Below are 16,429 nucleotides of genomic sequence, written 5' to 3' on the forward strand. Positions count from 1 at the left end.
CCCTTGGATGCCCCAGGGTGATGGAGCCCTTAGCAGCCGTGCCTTTAAAGTGCTTATACCCAGTCAGCATGTGAGCCTGTATCTGCTCTATTTGCACCCCGGATGGGAAGATTCTTCAGCGAAAACGCTGACCAGCTGGCATGCTTACGTCCCACCCCAAGTCATCTCCCTGTGGACCGTGGTCAAAGATACTGAAGCTCCTGTCAGTGATGGCCAGGTGCCAGAGGTTGATGCGTAGGTCATCTGCCGACATGTACGTCTCACAGTCACTGTTGACAGAGATGGAGTTGATATGGTAGGTGTGGCCATTGGCGAAGATCCTCCTGGGGCTGACCTCCACCATCAGGTCCATGGGCTTCAGCACAGGCACCTGCAGGGAGTGTGAAGTAAGATGGCAAACGTCCCTCTCCCAGCCTGCTCACCCAGCACACTGCACCCAGCTGTTCAACTACGGTTTTCAAAGCTTCCTGGCCTACACAGAGGGCTCAGTAGCTGAAACTGACCCACCCCACTATGAATCTAAGTTACCAGAAGAAAGCCACAGTTACCTTGAAGACTCTACAGGCTTGACTGATTAGAACTTGGAGACTGGGGGATCTGGAGTGCTACTTCCAGAGCGACATCATCCTGGGCTACTGCTAGTCCCCTTGATAGCTACTGGGCGTCCGCTTCTGTTTCAGACCTAACATCCTTTCAACTTTCACGTGAAACTTTTGGAGTGTATAAACTTAGTAGACCAGCATCTTCCACCAACCCAAAGTTAAGAGTGTCATCAGGTAGCATTTGAGACCTGTAGCAGAGATCCCCCGCTTTGCTGTAAACTGTCTACCTGCTGTTCCCATCAATATATTTGGAAAATGTCTTGATTTATGACTTCTTAAAAGCTCATGTAACTGTAGCCCAGATCTGTGCTCCCAAGGTCTCTCATATTTGGCTCAAAATAAAGTCTTTTCCTTAGAGGGGAAAGCTGTGCACTGTGTCCAACATGGCAGGCCTTCATCACAGCCCTGGCCAGGCCACATACCAGCTGCTGATCTCCACCCGGCAGGCCTTCATCACAGCCCGGGCCTGCCCTCAGGTCTGCTCCGGTCTTTCTCTGATGCACTGGGCATTATGGGAAGGCTAAGACATTCCTTCCGTTGCTTCTCTGTCTCTCTGGCACCCACCTGAGGGGTCTGTATGGTACCCACACAGAGCCGTCCTCAGTGACTGCATGAAAGGCTGTGTCCCTGAGCTAGGGGTGCTGGACTCACCTCTGAGCCCCAGGGACCTAACACACAGCAGCTTCTCAGCACACTCCGACCACCTCCACCATGATTAGGCACTAAGAGCTGCATGAGGCTGGGGAGGCTCTGGTGGCATGTGGAAGCAAACACGGTAAGAGGCAGGAGGACAGACCAGGACACCCACAGGCTTCCCTTCTCCTCCAGCCTCAGTTTATAGTGTCTATAGGTGGATGACCCACGCTAGACAGCAAACCTGTTTGATGTCCATGGGCCTCTGGCTCCATGAAAACAAACCCTTGTTGGTGCTCCTGGGATGGAGCGTCTCCCCCCATTACTCAGTATCAAAGCCAACTGGCTTTCCTGCATCCTCAGAATTTATTATTGGACAGTCACTTAGAGGCCATTTTGTACATGTTTATTTCTTCTCAAGATCAGCATTAATTACAGTGTTGTATTTATGACAACTGGCTGGATGCTCACCTTATGCACCTGCTAAATCTCCCTGAACAGCTCACGAGGTCCAGCCATATGGATACCTGCTAAGCTGTTTCAAGGAACCCAATTTTCATATCTGTTTTACTAGTGAGGAAACTGAGTCACAGAGCAGGGAAATGGCTGTGGGAATTTGTCAACAAGTGACCCGGAGGCCTGGAGAAGTGCTAGCAGCCCACCTCAACTAAATACTACTGGTTCAGAAGAAGCGTTGGGCGGGGGAAGGATTTCCCATGATGCCCTGGAGAGGCTCACTCTCCAGCCCTCTCAGCTTACTTCCTGGGAACTGCACTTGACCCAGGTGCTCGGGACACCTGGTCACTGTGGTTCCCAGGGCCTCATGCAGGGCTAGGTCATGGTCTTTGATCAGATCAGCTATGCTGAGTGAACACATTTGTGCTCGGCCTGTTCAGCCCGAACCCCATCCTAGAGGCCAGGGATGTGATGAGGTGGTTCCAGCTGCCTCCCAACCTGCTGCAGAAGGAAGGAACTGACACCACTGTCCACCCCATGGCTCTGGTAGGACATGGGAACCTCCTTCCCACCTTGTATGGACAGGGTGGTGACTCCAGAGTCTGCCTTGCCCAGATTCAGGTCCCAGCCCCAACTCTGCTCCTCTGTGAAATGGGATGACACAGCAGGACCTCTTCATGGGGCTGGTGAAAATTACAGGAACTGTGGCCAGAGGCTGCCCAGAAGGCTATCGCACTCCTTTGAGGAGGCTCCAGAAGTCGGAGGACACAAGTCCTTTCGCCTTTTAATCAGGCAGAACAAGGGTCAACTTTGGCACAACTCCACAGCGTGACCTTCCAGCCTTCTTGGCACCAAAGAGCATCTGGCCAGCTGGATTTTGTGAGCGCTACGGGCGTTCAATGTCCTATCTCCCTCTTGCCCCACAGCCCAGGGTTCAGGGTGCACAGAGTTCAACTGAACTGCTACAGTGAGGTATAGCTTCACTCTGGCCTCAGTTTCCCCTTCCTGTAACAGGCGTTCTCTGACCTGCTGTCCCCCTCAGTTGCAGGTAAGCACCTCGGAGACACAGGCCCCCCAAGCCTCATGCTCTGCAGACTCCCTGAAGGACAGTCCTCTGAATTTCATTGTGGGGGAAACTGAGGCACAGAGCAGGGAACATTCTGTATGGAAGCAGCCTGGCCAACTCTAAATGCCTCGTGAGTCAGAAGAAGATTAAGACTGGAACCTTCTGTACTGAGGCTCACCTGCAGTGACGTCACTGTGGAGAGGTCTTTGAGCTTTCCCTCCTCATCTTTGAGGTTGTACCCCTCGGGCCTCTTGTCCCGCTCAGTAATCTTCCATAGTTTTATAGTTTTATCTTTAAGAACAGAACAGGGAAAAACAAGGCACTTCATCAAACGACAGGCCAAGGACAGAACACCCACTCCACCTGAAGGACGACGGCATGTGCCCCAGGACAGACACCCACTCCACCTGAGGGACAATGGCATGTGCCCCAGGACAGAACACTCACTCCACCTGAAGGACGATGGCATGTGCCCCAGGACAGAACACCCACTCCACTCCACCTGAGGGACAACGGCACATGCCTCAGGACAGACAGCCACTCCACCTGAGGGATGACGGCATGTGCCCCAGAAGTCAGCTGTGCCTTTGTTCTCCCACACCTTATGCTGTGTGTAGATGGATGTGGTAAACAGCACTGTGTGCAGGGAACCTGACTTCACTGTCTTTTCCAGTCACTGACCCTATTGGGGACTTGCTGGGTCAAAGGCATGACCCTTTCAAGGGCGCTCACTGAGCGCTACACTGGGACTGAATCACTGTGCCTTCCTGAGATGAACAGGGTAGCCCAGCTGCTGTTCCCAACTCAGTGGCATCTGCCATCCAGAAGCCAGCTCCCGGGGTCCCATGTCTGCAGTTTGACCCTCGCCATCACAGGAGGCTTTGGTACCTGCAATTCGTTTTATACATCTTCGTGCCACATACACCCACATACACATACATACACACATGCCACAGATACATACTACATACACACACCATATACACATGCACACGTACCATATACACACACGCCCCACACACCACATACACATGCCATATACACACACATACACATACGCACACGCACACATACCACATACACACATGCCACACAGACACACATATGAACACATACCATATATACACACAGACACAGACACAGACACACACAGATACACACACACACACACACACACACAAGGCCTAGCTCTTATCCCCAGTATCCTGTCTTGAAGGAGTTATGAAACTCTCTCCATTCACCAGGAAGGGCCCAGAGCTCAGGTGACAGTGAACTGAGCACAAGGCCAGGCCCCCAGGAGAGACAGATCCTGCCATTTGGGAGAAGGGCAGAGACATAATCAGAGTAGCAAGTGCCCTGACATGGGGGTGGGTGTAAGCCCGGGGCCAGGAGGGGCTGAGACATCAAAGCAGGCTTCACGAGGCGACACCCAGTGGATGGAGAGGAGAGAAGAGAGAGGTGACCATGAGAGAGACAGTGAGGACAGAAAGGCAGCAAGGACTGTCATTCCAGAGAAAGTTCTGGGGGTCCCCTAAGCAGCCGTACTTCCTCATGGGTGGCACAGGTGATGTCACCTTACCAGCCTGTCTTTGAGACTCACATTGTGCTTCCGTTCTCAGAGTACTGGGTAGACATCATCTCCCCATAACCCCAGAAGGGAGCTGAGTCTTCCCCCTCAACAGAGTAGAAACTGAGGCCACATCCCCCTAGTCTGCAGGGCTGGCCTGGACCTAAGCCTGTCCCCCGGACTCTCAACTCTGACTCACAGGGGCTAAGGAAGGGAAGGAGGGGTAACAGGAGAGTGTGGGACCCAGGTGGTTTCCCTGAGCCAGCAGGAGCTGGGAAGCCTAGAGCTGCTCCCTTGGGGTGGCAGGCAGAGCATACACTTGGCAATAGCTTTCTGGGGTCACACAGCCTCTCCTGAAGCATAGGGACAGAGGCCAGCCAGCTCCCACCTGTCTGTTCCCACCACCATTAGGGACAGCCCCAGTCTGGGTGGTTTGGGGCTCTGTCTGAGAGTTCAGTCTGTGTCTGGTGGTTTCTGGCCTGGTCCCTGTTGTCTGGAACATTCAAGTTCATCTTCACCCTGGAGATGTTACTAACTGCTGCTTACAATGGTGGGCAAACTCGGGCCAGCCAGGGAAAGCCAAAGGGGCTGGTCTGCTCCTCCAGGGGACTCAATGCTGCTCAAATCAGCACTAAGGCCCCAAAGAACCCTCGAAGCACGAGTGGGGTCAGGGCAGCTTGTGGAGCTCACACAGCAGCTGCGCCCACCCCGGCCTCACCGTTGGTGGACAGCAGTGAGTGTGCGGCGTTCTGCTGCGGGAGCCATTTGATCTTATTGATCTTCTCCTCTATCTCCAGACTCTTCAGATAGTCGAATTCTGGCTCGTGGCTCTGGAAAGTGCTGTACACATCGTACTCACCCTGGCTGTGAGGAGCGTTCTTACTCTGCAAGGAAACCCAGAGGCAGACTAAGCTGCAAGAGTGCCAGAGAGGATGGAGGCTGCACGGGGACAGCTGATGCCATCTGGCAGCAGGTCACCCTCAGCACTATCAGCCAAAGGAAACTACTTTCAATACAGGTGCACGTGTGTGTACAGGAGTGTGTACGGGCACACGTGTGTGTGCGGGTGCATATGTATATGTGAGGGTGCATATGTGTGTGCAGGTGTGGGTGCATGTGTATACAGGGGTGTGGGAGCATGTGTGTGCACATGCATGCAGAGGCCAGCAGACAACCTCAGGTGTCAGCCTCAGGAACACTGTCCCCCTCTTTTGAGCCAGGGTCTCATTGGCCTGACTCATCAATTAAGCTAGATGGACCAGCAAGTCCCAGGGATCCTGCCTGTGTCCACCTCCCAGCACGGTAATTAAAGGCACACAAATTTTCCTTATGCTTGCAAGGCAAATACTCTACCGCCTGAACCATCTTCCCAGCCCTGGAATCTATATTTTAAATGTCCAGTACTTGGCTCCACATCTCCTCAGCCGTTGAACGGGAAGAGCAGCAACAACCGAGCTCAACTTTACTGAGCCCCCCCTAAGAATGGGACACTGAGCCAATAACTTCTAGAACCTTCCGCTTTCACCCTGAGGCTTCCCCCAAAGGCTGGCAGCAAGGGCTCGCCCCACGGCTCCACAAAGCGGCCACCACTCACTCCGCTGAGCTCAGACACCAGCGCCGAGGCTGGGCAGCCTGTTTCCTGCCTCCGTGGCAGCTCCCATCCCAGTTTGAGCAGCAGAATTCCCAACCACAAAAATCCTCTTGGTGGAGACCCCCCAAATACTGAGCTGCTGGTCTGCCATGGGCACCAGGGACCACTCTCCTAGCTGACAAGTTTCTATGACAACGAGAAACCACGGCTAGGAACAAATGAAGATGGTCAGCCACGCACAGCTTCAGGTGTCTGCTCATTTTGAAAAAGTGTCTATTTTTAGTCCCTGTTCCTGCCTTGCTTTAGAAAAGCTTGAAAGTCCTTCCACGTCTCTGCCGCCTCTTCCCACGAGCACTACTTGACAAAGGTCAGAGAAAGGAAAAACAAAAGGCAAAAGCTGGTACCAGTGCGCCCCACCTCTGCTGGTCTCACCTCCCTCTCCCTCTGCAGTGAGCAAGAAGACAGCTGCCCTGCTGCATCCTGCTGGGACACACCTGTGCGCACTGGGCTGTCCCTCGGCTGCCCTTGGTGAGCTATTTTAAGCTCTCTGTGCTGTGGTTCCCGGGATGTCAGGGGAGGGTTAATAGCAGCTCTCTCCTCTGTGGGGCAGCCACGAGCAGCCACACGAGGCAACACTAGGTGGCAGCACAAGGACTAAACTCAGGTGGGATGAAGGTGGCTTGCAGCGCCTGGACCCTGCTCCCTGCTTCGCCTCCCTTGAGCCTCTCCCTTCTTCCCTCCCTGGTTCCTAGAGTGTCTCAGGTTCCCCTGTCATCTCCAGTGCATCTGATGAAGAGAGACCCCTTGCTGGGGTAGTGTGTGACAGGCCACAGCCAGGAATCCAGCAGGTCTCCATGGGACTCACTGCTGGATGGCGTATCTGTAAATGGGTATGGATCCAAACCAGCAAGTTGTCTACACATAGCGGGTTCACAGTAAATGGGGGCTCTGATCATGTTCTTTAGGGTTTCAGAAATGACAGCCTGGGTGGATGGTCCCAAGGCAAAGGCAGAATAGTGGATAAAGATGGCCTGGTAGGGTGGACGCCTGAGCAAACCCCACCAGGCCCATCCTGCCTGCAGAGAACAGGGTGGGAGTGAACTGACTCCTTCCCTCTCTGTGTAGCACCCCGAGGCCATCCAGGCATCACTGGGGGCTCTGCCTGCCCTGGAGGTTTGCCTGGGGCTTCAGCATGCAGTGAGCAATCTGCAAACTCCTGTTGAGTTGGGGGTATGGGGGTTTACACGGCTTTGGGAGCTGACCCAGTGCACCTGCAAGTCCTATCCCATCATCCCTTTGCCTCCAACTTCAGAGACCCGGCAGTGAGTGGATGCAGCACGGGTCTCAGCCAGGCACCCTCATGGGACTCCTAAGGTGCCATGCTTCAGAGGCCTTGCTCAGCATAGTCACCACCCTGCCAGACCACATCCTCCCACCTGACTCCACCCTACTGGCCCCTCACTTTACCCTACCCTCACACCTGACTCCCCTCACCACGCCTGCCCTGTGGCCATCTGCCTATTCTCCTCCAGCCTCCTCTGAGACCCTTCCACACACATACCTCTGGTTCCCGTTGGAAGATGACCACCCGGCCACCCTTGTCGCCTGTGGCCAGCAGCTCCCCAGTATGGTTGAACTCAACAGTGGAGATGATGTCAGCTTGGGGAAGAGAGACAAGAGCCACTGGTTAGACTGCAGCAGCATGACCGGGGCACTAGACAGTCACAGCAGGACAACACTAAGCCCTGTGGGCCTTGTACCCCTGGGGGCCTAGGAATCTGGAGCATGACAAGGGCCCCCTACCCTGCTGCAAAGGTGTGCCACTGCCCCTTACAGAGAGGCAGGCAGGCTTCCTGCTGTGCTCAGCAGGTCATTGGGCAAATCTGACACAACCCTGAGCTTTAGTCTCAGGGAACTGAGCTGGGGACAAGAAGGGGTCATGCCGGAGGCCTGGCATCAGGGGAGGGAGGCACCTTTCCCCAGACCTGGGTGTGGGTGGGGCCTCCCAAAAGAGGACAGGTTGGTATAGCCTTGGAAGGGAGGGAAAGTATTTGGCCAATAGGAACAGCAGGGGCTCAGGGCCAAGACAAAGTGGCCTGCTGGGTCTCTGTGAGTGGATGGAGGGCAGCAGATGCAAAGCTGGGGATCACAGTGACCAGGAGACCGTGGACACACAGTGGGGACCGAAGGATGTGGCCACACTTTGTCTTGAGCCGTGCTCCCATCACCTGGGTCCCACAGGATATAGACAGACAAGCCACACCCACCAGGGCAGCACCAGCGAGGTGGGGTCGGGTGAGCGCTCTCCTCCCCCTCAGAACCCTGCCTCCAGGCAGGCCTCTGGGATTCCTCAAGCTGAACTCCAGAAGGTCTAGCTCAGCGCAGCACCCAGGGGCCTTTCTCACAGAGTCACCCCAGTGACTAGAGTGTCTGGCCCTCCCGTGTGGGCAGGTGTCTGGAGAAAACCAGCAGCTCCATCCCTAGATCCTGGCCTCAGCATCCTAGGACAAGAGCAACAGCCAGTCTGTTGCCAACCTTCTTAGGCTCTGTAAGTCACAGGGACAACTGGCCTGAGTATCCCAGGGGGCCCATCCCAGGGCTAGGGCCAGGCAGGGGTAAGAAAGCAGCCCCTGATATACCCATACCTGAGGTTTGTTCCATCAACAGGCTTTATGGAACCCCAAGATGATTTTTAATTTGAATTTGAAAACAATCCCAATATTGGAAAAGTAAAAGGGCTCCTGTAAAAAGGGTTTCCAATAGAATCCAAAGCAGAGAAAGTTCTGGAACATCAACCCCACATGCCTAAGCAGCAACTGTTGGGCGGGTCAGAGCACCTTTGAATGGGATCCTGGTCAAGTCACCTTCCTGGTCTGGTCTCTACAGGTACCAAAATCTCTGACCCTGACTTTAGCAAAAAAGTTTGCGTTTTAACAAGGCATAGAGGTGACAGTCCTCCAGGAGCCCAGGCAGGGGCCCATCAGGCCTTCCTGCCTGTAGTCCACTCTTCAAACAGTCAACAGGGAGATGCCTACAACCCTGAACCATGGTGTCTCTCCTCACACGGCCCCAGTGGTCCCCAAGCCTGAATTCCCCCTCCCGCTTCTGTGGCGGCAGTTACCTCTCCCTCTCCCCACAGCCATCTTGGCCTTCATGACGCCCAGACCCCAACACTATTTCCCACTCCTCAAGGGGACACCTGGGCCCCTCTTAATGGGCCGTCTACCTCACTGTGTCTCTCAGGCTGAGGACACTAGGACAACATGTGATGCTTTGAAAAAGATGCCCCCCATAGGCTCCAAGTATTAGAACACTTGGCCCCAGCTGACGGTGCAGTTTGCAGAGGTTTAGGGGCTGTCGCCTTGCTAGAGGAAACACGTGGGTGAGGGCAGGCTCTCAGAGTTCAGCGCATCCTATTTTGAAGTGTGTGCCTCTGTTTCCCACCTGTGCTTGAAGATGTGAGCTCTCAGCTTTCAGCTCTGGCTGCCTCCTGCCGTGCCTCCCTGTCAGGATGGACTCTTAACCCTCTGGAACCATAAATTCAAATCCTTCTGTAAGTTGCCTTGGTCATGGTGTCTATCACAGCAACAGAGAGTAATATACACCGTGACATGGCACTCCCCTGCCCAAGGCTTCTAGCAGCTCTGCGGAGCAAGGTCTGAAGCAAAGGCGCAGGGTAGTCTGAAAGCCCCTAAGGACACACACCAGGAGCCCACACCACCCACCCCTCCACCTTGCCCTCTGTGGGACTCACCTGTTCCCTCCCAGACAGTAACCACTCCATGCCTTTGACTTTGGCCTGTGCCCTTTGAGTTGCTTGGGCCTGTGGACATCAGTTGGCAAGCTGCAAGCAGGACACTCAGTTCTGCCCTGTGCTCTGCCTCTGCCAGGAGGCTCTGCTCAGGCTAGTCCACTGGTCCCTACAGGAACAGGTGCAGCAGAGCCACTGGCCAAACCCAGCCTGGAGCAGGCCACTAACAAGCCCAAACTGGGGTCTCTGTGTATGTGAAACAAATTGCCTGCCAGTGAGGGACACCACCAGGCCAGCTGCATCCTGCTCTATCCCACCATCATTCTACACCTGACTCAGCTATCCCCCTGCCCCAGCTGCCTTCGGTCTTAGCCTGGACCACAGGCCTAGGTGTTTTCCCTTGACACCAACACAGCACAGACTGGGGATGTTTCTTCCCATCCCTGGGCAGTCTGCTCAGTGAGCCAGTGTGGCCACCTTGTAGAACTGCCTGCTTGCACTGTGGAACCCTCCACAGCAACCTGCTCCTTCTCCTGGCCTGGTCTGCACACACTTTCCTTCTCTGTCCAGTGGCTGGCTCTCATGAGGTCAGGCCTCTGGAATGCACTTCAAAGCCTCAATGGGGCCTGTATCCGGAAGGCATAGTGCACATCTATTCAATCCATGCGATTTATTTATTTTTTTTAAAAAAAAAGGGTGTTTTGGTGGTGCTGGAGAAATAGAACCCAGAGTCTTGCAACCACCACTGAGCTGTACCTGCAGCGCCAGTGCATGCTTTCCAGAGGAAGCCCATGACTGTGCTGGTCCTCTGAGCTAGGATAAATGCTGGCTTTGATATTTCATTGGGGGAGAGAGAGAGAGAGAGAGAGAGAGAGAGAGAGAGAGAGAGAGAGAGAGAGCGCTTATCCTGGTCACCTGAACCCATCCTTCCGTGTGGCATCTGCCCTGGCCTGGGGACATCTGGACACCCTGGGCTGTGCGGGCTGTGCACTGGAGCCCCAGACGGGGCGGGACTCTTGCTATTTCATATTAAAACTCCCTAAAGGGAGAAAGAGCAGAATATAAAATTGTATATAAAATGTCTTAATTATCTAGACCAGTGATCACAGCCTTGTTAAATAAGCAAACAGGCTGGGGGGAGGGGCAAAAATATCCAAAATGTTAACAGAGCTTCCTGTAACAGCATGGATGCAAAAAAAAAAATAATTTTTCTTTCTACTTTTTAAATGTTTTATGATGAAAATATGTTATTTTAATAATTTTGTCAGGGTGTCATCAGTACAGAAAATTGTGTGCATAATATATACAAGTCAATGGGTTTGGCGGTATATACAATACTCATTTTTATGATGAGAAAGTAATGCAATTAAATTAAAATGCGGACGTGACCTCGCTATCCAGAGCCATTGAGGTCCACCGAGGCTGGGCGGTTGCCACAGTAACAGACACTAATGTCTATGGGCAATTTACAATTTATGTCATTTTTGTGTCCACTGCCTGCTTTACACCTCAACACCCCCCACCCCAGGGAGAGATTAGCGTTACTTTTGGTAGGCAGTGTGAAGATGAAGCTCCCTCCTCAGGAAAAGGCTCCACGCTCTTCATGGATCAGTCTGAAGCCTGGGCTGGAGTCTTGGCTCAGGCCCCTCAGCTGGTGGCCTTGGGAGGGTATCATGGCTGTTTTGAGCCTTTGACTCATCATCTGTGGCAAGTTTGCCACGGCACAGTCTTCCTTGGCTTAGAGGATGGGGAGTGGGAGGACCTGGGAGGGAGCACTAACCAGGACTCTGAGAAACAATGGGTCAACAAAATCCATGTGGTAGAGAGCCATAGCCTTCTTCTGTCTGTCTCTGGCTTTCAGAATGGGCAAAGATGGTCGTGTGGGTTGAACTGTGTCTCCTAAAGAGAAAGATGAAGGTCTGACCCCTGTTCCACGTGAGCAGATTGCTTGGCAATGGAATCACTGCAGATGATTCCAAGATAAGACATTGAACTGCAGGGAAGTGTGTGTCAGAGCTGTTATGACTTGATACGAAGGTCATACACCGGGGCACAAAGACCCAGGGAAAGGTTCATGTGATGAGAGCCAGTGTACAGAGTCAGATCTACAAGCCAAGGACTGCCAGCAACGACGGAACTAGGAAGGGGCCAGGCAGACTTTGGGTCCTGCAGAGAGAGCACCAGCATGTCCCTACTGACACCTGAGTCTCGGACTTCAGCCGCCAGTGCTAGAAAGATGCACTTAGGTTGTTTTAAGATGTATAGCTTGAGATGTTGGGTCCTGGTGGCCCTAGAAACTCAGCAAATTCAGGCTGTGGGAAGGCTAAGCAGCCATGAACCTTGATGAACACAGGCACCCTCATGCCCAGGCTGGCCTTCTACACTGCAACATGTGGACCTGAGATGCCTACTGAGGTTTATCCATGTTCTGGCAATGCAGCCCCAGCTCTGTTACTTCCTAGCTGTGTGACTCTATCCAAAGTAGTCAACCCCTCTGAGCCCAGACCATCCCAGGGATAAAAGAATATCTCCCCTGCCTGGCTATAGTGCTCCCAATTCAGATGTCTGAACTAAAAAGTTCAGGACTAGGGAGTTCCAGGTCTCAGTGGATCTCACAAACATGAGATCGGGAGGCCCTCGCTCCCTATTCACTATTAACGACCCACTGGGTTTCAGAGCGCAGGGACAGAGGCCAGTCCTTCTGACATTTAACCAGCACCCAAAGGTCAGGCTGCTGCTGAAGAGGAGTGTGGGAGGAAGAGAGAGCACCTTCTCTGTGCTCCCAAGGAGAAGCCAGGTCTTACAAGAGGAGAAGGGGGAACCCAGGTGGTCCTCCTGTGTGCTCCAGCTGTGGGACATGTAGGAGATGAGATGAGGCTGGGGAAGGGCAGAGAGGCTCCTGGAAGTCATGAAAGAGTCAGGGTCTGGAGGAACAAGGAGAGGACGATTAGGACTGTACAGCAGCAGGGGTGTGAGTGGGATTGGAAGGAATGGAACCCTCAGGACCTGCCTTCTGGCCCTCAGGCCTGACCAGGTCATAGCCAGCCCATCCGTTCCTCACAGCCAGCCTCGCTCTACCACCTGCACATGCTGAATCTTTTTAGCAACTCTGAGAAGTTGTTGCAGTGAGGATATCATCCCCAAGGTTTGGATAGAGAAACTGAGGCACTGATAGGAAAACTCACTTGCCAAAAGCCACCTGGCTACTGGGGACAGAGCTGAGATTTCATTCCAGGCAGAGTCCTTGAATTTGACTCCGAGGCCTGGTGCTTCTTAAAGATGAAAGGAGTCAGAAGTGGGGGGGGGGGGTATAAACGAAGAAGAAAGCAGGGGTAGGGACCCTCAAAGAGCTCCAAAAGATGTTTCCTGAGCATGGGCCTAAGACAGGTCAGAGGTCTGGGGACTGATTCAGCCAGGGATGAGGCTTTGTCCCCCATGTGCTTCCCAGGGACAGGAGAGAGACAGACCAGGGCCATAAGGTCTGTGTGTTGGTTGCACAGAAGACAGGGGCTGTGACAGGGAGGCTGAAGTCGCTATGGCCAGGGGCGAGGGAAGCCACAGGCCACTACTGGCCACTGGAACTCTAGGTGTGACTCCCAGGTAAGTGTTCTGCTAGATAGAATTCTACAGGAAACATCCAGACCTCAGGGAAAGGACCCATAACAGAAACTGGCATCTGTGTCCATTTGCTAGGACAAACAGCAGAAAGTCCCAGCAGAGGGAAGGTGGCCCGTCCTCCTCGATGCCTGCCCAGCCTGGACTCTTCCCCACCTGAGACCTCCCTCCCACAGCATGGGCCCACTGTCATTACCACAGCACTGGGAGCACAGTGGTTTCTGGGAGCACAGTGGTTTTGTTGTTTTTCGTTCATTTTCTAGGCTGACTTGACAAACCTAACTCAAAGTTCACCCTACTGAAGTGTGCCCACACCTCAGCAGACCATGTGTGCTGGGAAGCCACCAGTGCCATGAAACCTATACCCATCCCATCTTGCATAACATAAGCTGCAGGCCCCAAAAGCACCCCAGTCCCTCCCCCCTAGTCCAGTCTGGCAACCACATATCTACTTTGTCCCTTGCAATCTAGCTGCTGCCATTTCACATAAATAGGGCTGCATGATGCATGGTCCTGTGTGCTTGTCTGTCCTCTCACAGCTTGGTGCTGTGTGTGAGGTCAGAACAAGCTGCAGAACTCATTGGTATTTGGTTCCTTTTCAGGGCCATAACTTTCCATGACCATCATGCTGGTTTTAAAATAGGTCCCTTGCTTTGCAAATAGAAACCCAGGCCCCCAGAAGAGAGGCTGAGATGGGAGCTTCTGAGCTGAGGCTGCTGAGACACCCATGTGAAGCTGGAAAATGCTGCCCCTTCCTGGCCACTATACAGCAACAGGCTGGGGACAGCAGAGACCGAAACAGCCAGCTCCTCCTGCCCAGGCCAGCCCATCCCTCCACAGTATGTCTGCTGGCCAGACTGGTACGGTGGCAGATGGGCCTGGGAGGAGGACAGCGCATCTGTGGATTTGCCTGTGGTCAGCACGATGTGGTCACACTGCTGGGCTCAAGTCCAGGTCAGGCTGGACAATGCTGGGGGAGTTGGGGGTGGAGAAACAGCTCTGGCTCAAGCCCCAGCCTCTGGACTTGGGACAGGCCAAAGCGAAAGAAGAACTGGGAGACGCCCACCTGCTCCCTGCCTGCTCTCTGGCAGCACTACAGGCTCCAGCAGAGCTACTGCTCAATCCAGCTTCTTTCCTAAAGAAGCTTCTGGGGTTCTACCTGACCCAGTGGGCCTAATCGCTGGGGCCTGAACCTGCACAGTCACAACTCTCCTGTGTGCTGAGGTTTGGGGGACCCTGGCAAAGCACTGAGAAGTTAGGGAGTCAGACCATATGCCTCTTGGCAAGTTACACAGTCTCTGATCCTCAGTTTCCCAATCTCTATGATGGGTATGGTACGTGTAAGGATTAAATGAGACAACAAAGACAAGATTACCCTGCCAGAAACCCTTGTTAGCTGCAATTGGTATATTATTTCTTCTTCTTCATCATTATCATCAATATCCTGGGTATAAATCCAATTATAGGGCTATGAGGAAAATGAAAACATGAATAAAGACAGGAAGGTGTGAGGTGTGGTGAGTGTCCTGCTAGGGACCTATTCCTTGTATATGGTTTCTGCGGAGTCTCAAGTTATTCCATTTGTAAAGTGATAATACCTGTCCAGGTTGGGACACTGCCCTGTGCTGCCCCGTGCCAAGAGGAGGGGTATACAGTCTGACACTGATTCAGACTGACCACTCAGCTGGCTGATGCAAGCTGGCTGCGGCTGGGTTCCAGCCTCCCGGCACCTGGGGTCCCATGGGCCTTCACTCCCACTCAGGCTGCAGCCAGGAGGCAGGAAGTGGGAGCCAGGCTGGACTGGCACCAGAAATACCTATCAGGTCTCATCTTATCAGTGTGTCCACCAGACACTTGCCAGGCCTCTGTCTGCTCCAGACACTGAGCTGTTGAGTCCCTGGGATACAGAGGTCGAAGTAGACACAGTCAGCTCATCTTCTCTATCCATCTCTCCTGCCTTAGCTCTGGCCCACGCCATGGCCAGCCTCATCCCATCCTGACCTTCCCTACAGCCTTCTGTGGTTCCCTACTGCCCTTGGACTACAGCACCACCCTCTTATTAGCACTCTTTAGGCATTTCTTAGTGCTCCAAAAGAGGCCGTGATTGATCAGCAAGTATTTACTGATCACCTACTAAGTGCCACACCTTGCACAAAGAGAATTCAGAAGTGAGCCAAGTGGCCCTGCCAGACTGGTCTGACCAGTGAAGAATGTCCCAAACACAGCGGGTGTTTGTCTGCATAGAAAATTGCTAGCCTCTGCCCCTCCCTCCTTCCTTCCTTGCTGTGACCTCCATGTCCCCATCTCTGGGTGAAACTGTCCAGCTGAGTCTGGCAGAGAAGGCAGCCTAGTCCAGATCAGCAGGCTATGATGTGGGCAGAGACTAGGCCCCATGACAGGGATAGGTAAGGGCTTGATAGTTAGATGACTCACAGCTAGCTCTGTCAATGTGACTGGAGGCAGCTTGGCCTCCAGGGTCTCAGCTTTGTTTGTCAAACGGGCAGTGCCTCCAGTGCACTGTCTCGGCAGCGCCTTGGCTGCTGCTTTCTTGAACTCTCAGCAGCCGTGCTCACCCCCAAGGAGAACCGCACAAGACTGCACCCATCAGCATTTCTTCATGAAGGAGGAAGGGGCTCATGAAGCCCTGCCCCCTTCCCGAGAAGACATCCAGGCAGTCAGTGGTTGCCGGGAGGGAGACATTGCTTTCAGTGCTGTGGCAGGATCTAAGTTGCCGATGCTTACCAGGAACCCTAAGTAAACGAATTGGTTGACAAAGCTAGACTTGCAATCATTTCTTTGGTCTGTCACAGCATACCATCTGAGGTGAAGAGACATTTGTTCATCTCCCTGGGAAAAGTTAAAACACCCCTGGATGCTGCTGTGACCATCCAAAGACCCTTTATGCTGTGCCCACCAGGCTTCCTGCCTTGTTGGCTAGAGAGACTCCTATCTCAGCCTCCCTGGGAGCCCATCTTCTGGCCCACTGCTGACACAGACAGCCTGGGCTGCCAGACAACAATGGAGGAAGTGGTTTTGAGAGGTCCCTGTCCTGGGTTACACAAGAGCATTATACAGTACATTTCACTTCCTCAGTAGGCAGGGGGTGGGGCTCTTTTCTATGTGGGGAATCACAGCTTCCCAAGGCTCA

The 16,429-nt window shown here is 53.4% G+C and overlaps 1 protein-coding gene across 2 annotated transcripts in view; it reads right to left on the reverse strand.

The window, feature by feature from the left end:
* Ppp2r2c (protein phosphatase 2 regulatory subunit Bgamma) overlaps positions 1-16,429 on the reverse strand; it is a 111,101-nt gene that overhangs the window by 37,758 nt on the left and 56,914 nt on the right. For both annotated transcript variants that reach the window (XM_008853799.3, XM_008853798.2), the window contains exons 2-5: positions 7,477-7,574; positions 5,043-5,208; positions 2,936-3,048; positions 193-370 (exon numbers count right to left, since the gene is read on the reverse strand). In XM_008853799.3, the coding sequence (XP_008852021.1) occupies positions 193-370; positions 2,936-3,048; positions 5,043-5,208; positions 7,477-7,574 (555 nt within the window). The remainder of the gene's footprint in view (positions 1-192; positions 371-2,935; positions 3,049-5,042; positions 5,209-7,476; positions 7,575-16,429) is intronic.

Source organism: Nannospalax galili, unplaced genomic scaffold (assembly GCF_000622305.1).
Source record: "Nannospalax galili isolate Female #2095 unplaced genomic scaffold, S.galili_v1.0 scaffold2927, whole genome shotgun sequence".
In the NCBI taxonomy this organism is placed as follows: domain Eukaryota; kingdom Metazoa; phylum Chordata; class Mammalia; order Rodentia; family Spalacidae; genus Nannospalax; species Nannospalax galili.